The 4162-nt window shown below is 31.1% G+C and overlaps 1 protein-coding gene across 1 annotated transcript; it reads left to right on the forward strand.

The window, feature by feature from the left end:
- Positions 1-819: 819 nt before the first annotated feature.
- LOC131603700 (protein trichome birefringence-like 24) lies at positions 820-3673 on the forward strand. The gene is made up of 3 exons (XM_058876116.1): positions 820-1229; positions 1446-1723; positions 2658-3673. Exons 1-3 carry the CDS (start codon positions 1019-1021, stop codon positions 3432-3434), a joined length of 1266 nt encoding a protein of 421 aa, XP_058732099.1. The 5' UTR covers positions 820-1018; the 3' UTR covers positions 3435-3673.
- The last annotated feature ends 489 nt before the right edge of the window (positions 3674-4162 follow it).

The raw sequence follows: 4162 nt of genomic DNA on the forward strand, positions 1-4162 counted from the left end.
AATTCCCTATTCGGTAAGAGTTTTGCAAAGCGAATTGAAATATGGAGTAAAACTTTCTAAAATAAAACGAAAAAAAGAGAGAAAAATGGCCCTGCCAATGGAAATGGCGAGATACATTTTTGAATGTATTTTTTCTCTTTTTTTGTGGAGTTAAAGTAAGATATTAATGGTTTGGTCAAAAAAAAAAGTAATATATTAATGGTAACTTTTTTAAAATTAGGAAATTTTGAAAAAAATTCTTAAAAAATGTTTAGTTTAAAAAACTCCAAAATAAGTCCATAGAAATTAAAACTATATTTAAACTGATTTTCTCTTTTAACAATGAAGAATCCAAATAACATATTTAAAAGTCAAACAAAAAATCTATTGCAAAGTGAAACATGGAACTAACATATAATCAATAGTCAACCATCCTCTATTTTAGAAAATGTGTATTAATTGGAAGGAAAAAAATTAGTGAAATGTTTGGATTTTCCTTCTACTCCACTTCAAATTCAATTATAGAGATATATAATTTATTATAAGATATTTTAATGTTTGATTTATAATATATTTTGTAGCTTCTACCTCAAAAATTAATTCTGAATAATTTTTACATTGAAATTTATTATTAAACTCACATTTACATAAATATATTTAAATATAAATTGATTCTATTAAACTCATTTATAATTTATAATAAAATCAATATTTAACTCAATTATGCTAAAATCAATTATGTCTACGGTCTATCAAAACACATCCTTAAAATACATTAATACCCATTAATTTGAGGAATTGATTAATTATAATCAACATAAAAGTAAGAAGATAAATCTGACATAGATCTAGCAACATACACAGACACTAATTGACTCTCATCATTACAGTACTATTTCCTGTCCTGAAACTTAAAATCTCAAAATCTTCCATGCTTGATGATGCAAGTTAGTTAGCATCAACAACTCTAAAAATTTCCGAGTTTGTCGAAACAGTAACAGTACTTCAACACTCAGAGAGAAAGAGTTTCAAACAAGAAATGAGGATCGATTCTTCTTTCAATTTCAACCACAAAAACTACCTCATCAAGTTACTTCTCACTGTTTTCTTCTCAGTCCTCGCTTTTCGTCTTCTCTTTTTTCACTCTCTTCCTCCTCCCATCGATGAACCTTTTCCTAACAAAATCATGGAACCTCAAAATGAACAAGTTATTCAAAATGAAAAAGATAAAGTCTCTCCCACCGACACTGGTTAGTGTTCTTATTTCCTTTTTTTTAGATCTGAAATTCAGAAATAGTGTTTTTGTTTTCAATTTGTAACTAATTTGTAACCAATTTGTAACTAATTTGTAACCAAATTGTAACTAATTTGTAACTAACTTGTAACTGATTTGTAACTAACTTGTAACTAATTTGTAATTCATGTTAATATTTGTAACTAATTCAATTTTGTTTTTTATTGTGCAGGAAAATGTGATTATTTTGATGGTGATTGGGTACGGAATCCGTTGGGTCCAATGTATACGAATGAAACTTGTGACCTAATTGAATCTCATCAAAATTGTATGAAAAATGGGAGACCTGATAGGGAGTTTTTGTATTGGAAATGGGCTCCTAGAGATTGTGAGTTACCTGTGTTTGATCCGAAGAGGTTTCTTGAAATGATGCGTGGTAAAATTTGGGCACTTATTGGTGATTCGATTTCTCGGAACCATGTTCAGTCTTTGCTCTGCATGCTTTCTAAGGTTTGTCTTTTTTTGTTGTTGTTGTTGCTAAATTGAAGTATTGCATTCATTGATAACTATAGTTGTGTCATATAGTGTTGCTCCTGTTGTGAAAACTTGTAGAAAATAGAATGGACAAAGGTGAGAATCTTTAGGGTTGAGTGTTGTTTTCCTTTTTTTGTATATGTTTTGTGAATGTTTCTTTGAGTTTCAGACAAGATCCTTTTCTATGCATTTTTTTCAGATTGCCCGTTGGACAGAATGTTGTTTTTGGTTCCAAATGCATAACCTTGGTAGTTAATTGTCATAGAACAAATCAAGAATGTGTTGTTTTGTGTGAGAAAGTTGTTTGCATTAGCCACATTTGTTTGTTTGCATAAGTGCAGATGAAATAGTCTTAAACACTTTGGGTGGTTATATATTAATCAAGAACTTAATCAATCTATGATGTAAAGAGTAGAGGATCAAGTCAAGTAAAGTAATTGATCTAGTTGCACTATAATCTAGCTCTGGTTTATAACTTTATATAGCTAAGGGACCGAGAGTTGGGTTGAACAAGAACTCTGGGATTTTCAGCTTTTGTTTACCAGCTCTAAAGTAATTGAGGATAGAAACATTTTAGTTTACAGCTTGATGGTTAATTGGTAGGTTTTTTTTTTAAATGTTTGGTTGTTAGTAAAAGCTTTAAACTCAATTTAGAAGAATCGAAAATGATAATGAGAATGAAGGCAAATATGGAAGAATATGTTTAAATTAAAAGAATATGTTTAACTCATATATTAGTGGTAAATTTTCTTTTATGTAATTGATTTACTATATTTTGTCAATTTGTGAAAGCCGGACTTTGTTATCGCTCTTTTTGACTGAATTGAAGCATGGTTGATCATGAAACTAATCATATAAATGTTCACAAAATGAAGCGAGTGTTATTCACTTGAACTATTTTAACCTTCAGGTAGAAAAAGCTGTCTTAGTCTACCACGATGAGGAATACAAGTCCAAAAGCTGGAACTTTCCGTCGTACAACTTAACTATATCAGTTTTATGGTCACCATTTCTTGCAGAAGCTGCTATTTTTGAAGACATAAATGGTGTTTCTAGTTCTGACGTTCAGCTACACGTAGACAAACTGGATAGTAAATGGACAGATCAGTATCTAAACTTTGATTACATTATTATTTCAACTGGAAAATGGTATGTCAAATCTGCAATCTACTATGAGAACAACACTGTATTGGGCTGTCATTGGTGTACTAATAACAAGAACTATACAGAGGTAGGGTTCGACACCGCCTATCGCAAAGTCTTAAAAAATGTCATGGACTTCATATCGTCTTCCTATCACAAGGGCTTGATTTTGTTTAGGACATCCACGCCCGACCATTTTGAAAACGGAGAGTGGTTCAGCGGAGGAACGTGCAACAGAACCGTGCCGATTAAAGAAGCTCAGGTGGAGATTAAGAATTTGCTCAGGATTATTCGCGACATTGAATTAGAGGAATTTGAAAAGGCAGCTCCCAAAGCTTTGAAAAACGGAGTTAATTTAAAGCTTCTTGATGTAGCGCCGCTTTCGCTTTTGAGACCGGACGGACATCCGGGTCCATACAGGCAGTTTCAGCCCTTTGCTAAGAACCAAAATGCTAAAGTTCAGACTGATTGTTTGCATTGGTGCTTACCTGGGCCAATAGATTCTTGGAATGACATAATAATGGAAATGGTTGTTAGTGGATGACAAAACATGTCAAATGGTTCTTATAGGCTCCCTTGCCTCATGCCAGTTATGCATGTGGGTGGATTTATTCACTGAATTGATTCTCTTTGGATACTACTATGATTCTTGATATTAGTACAGATTTAAGATGGAATGTTGTAGAAATTATTAAGTATAGTTTTATTTTTGTGAAGGTTGGTTAAGACAATATATTACAATCTTTGATGTTTTTAGAAAGATTGAGGAGGGGTTTTGATTAAGTTGTGGATAACTGTTTTTTTAATTTTTAGTTTTAAAATTTTGAAAATAATAAAATCTATTTGGTTATTCAATTTTAAAAAGTTATTTTCTATTTATAATTTTTGAAAACTGAAAAACTAAAATAGATTTAAGTTTTAATTTTTGGAAATTGGGTAGAAAAAAACCAATAAAAAATAGTAATTTTTATGAATGACATTTGTAATATTTTAAAACTTTAAAATGTAAAAAAAAAAGTATATTGATTATTTTCTTTTTGAATGCAAATGTGTCGTAATTGTATAAAATTGCTGTCGTAAATAGGGGTGATCAAAACCAAACCAACCCAATAGAAAACCGCAAACCAAACCGAAACCGCAAAAAACCGCATTTGTTTCGGATTAGTTTGGGTCATTTTTTAACAAAACCGCACAGTTCGGTTCGGTTTGCGGTTTGTATTTTGTAAACCGAACCAAACCGAATCAAACCGCATTATGTTACAACCTAAATTT

This window comes from Vicia villosa, linkage group LG5, assembly GCF_029867415.1.
Source record: "Vicia villosa cultivar HV-30 ecotype Madison, WI linkage group LG5, Vvil1.0, whole genome shotgun sequence".
NCBI lineage: Eukaryota > Viridiplantae > Streptophyta > Magnoliopsida > Fabales > Fabaceae > Vicia > Vicia villosa.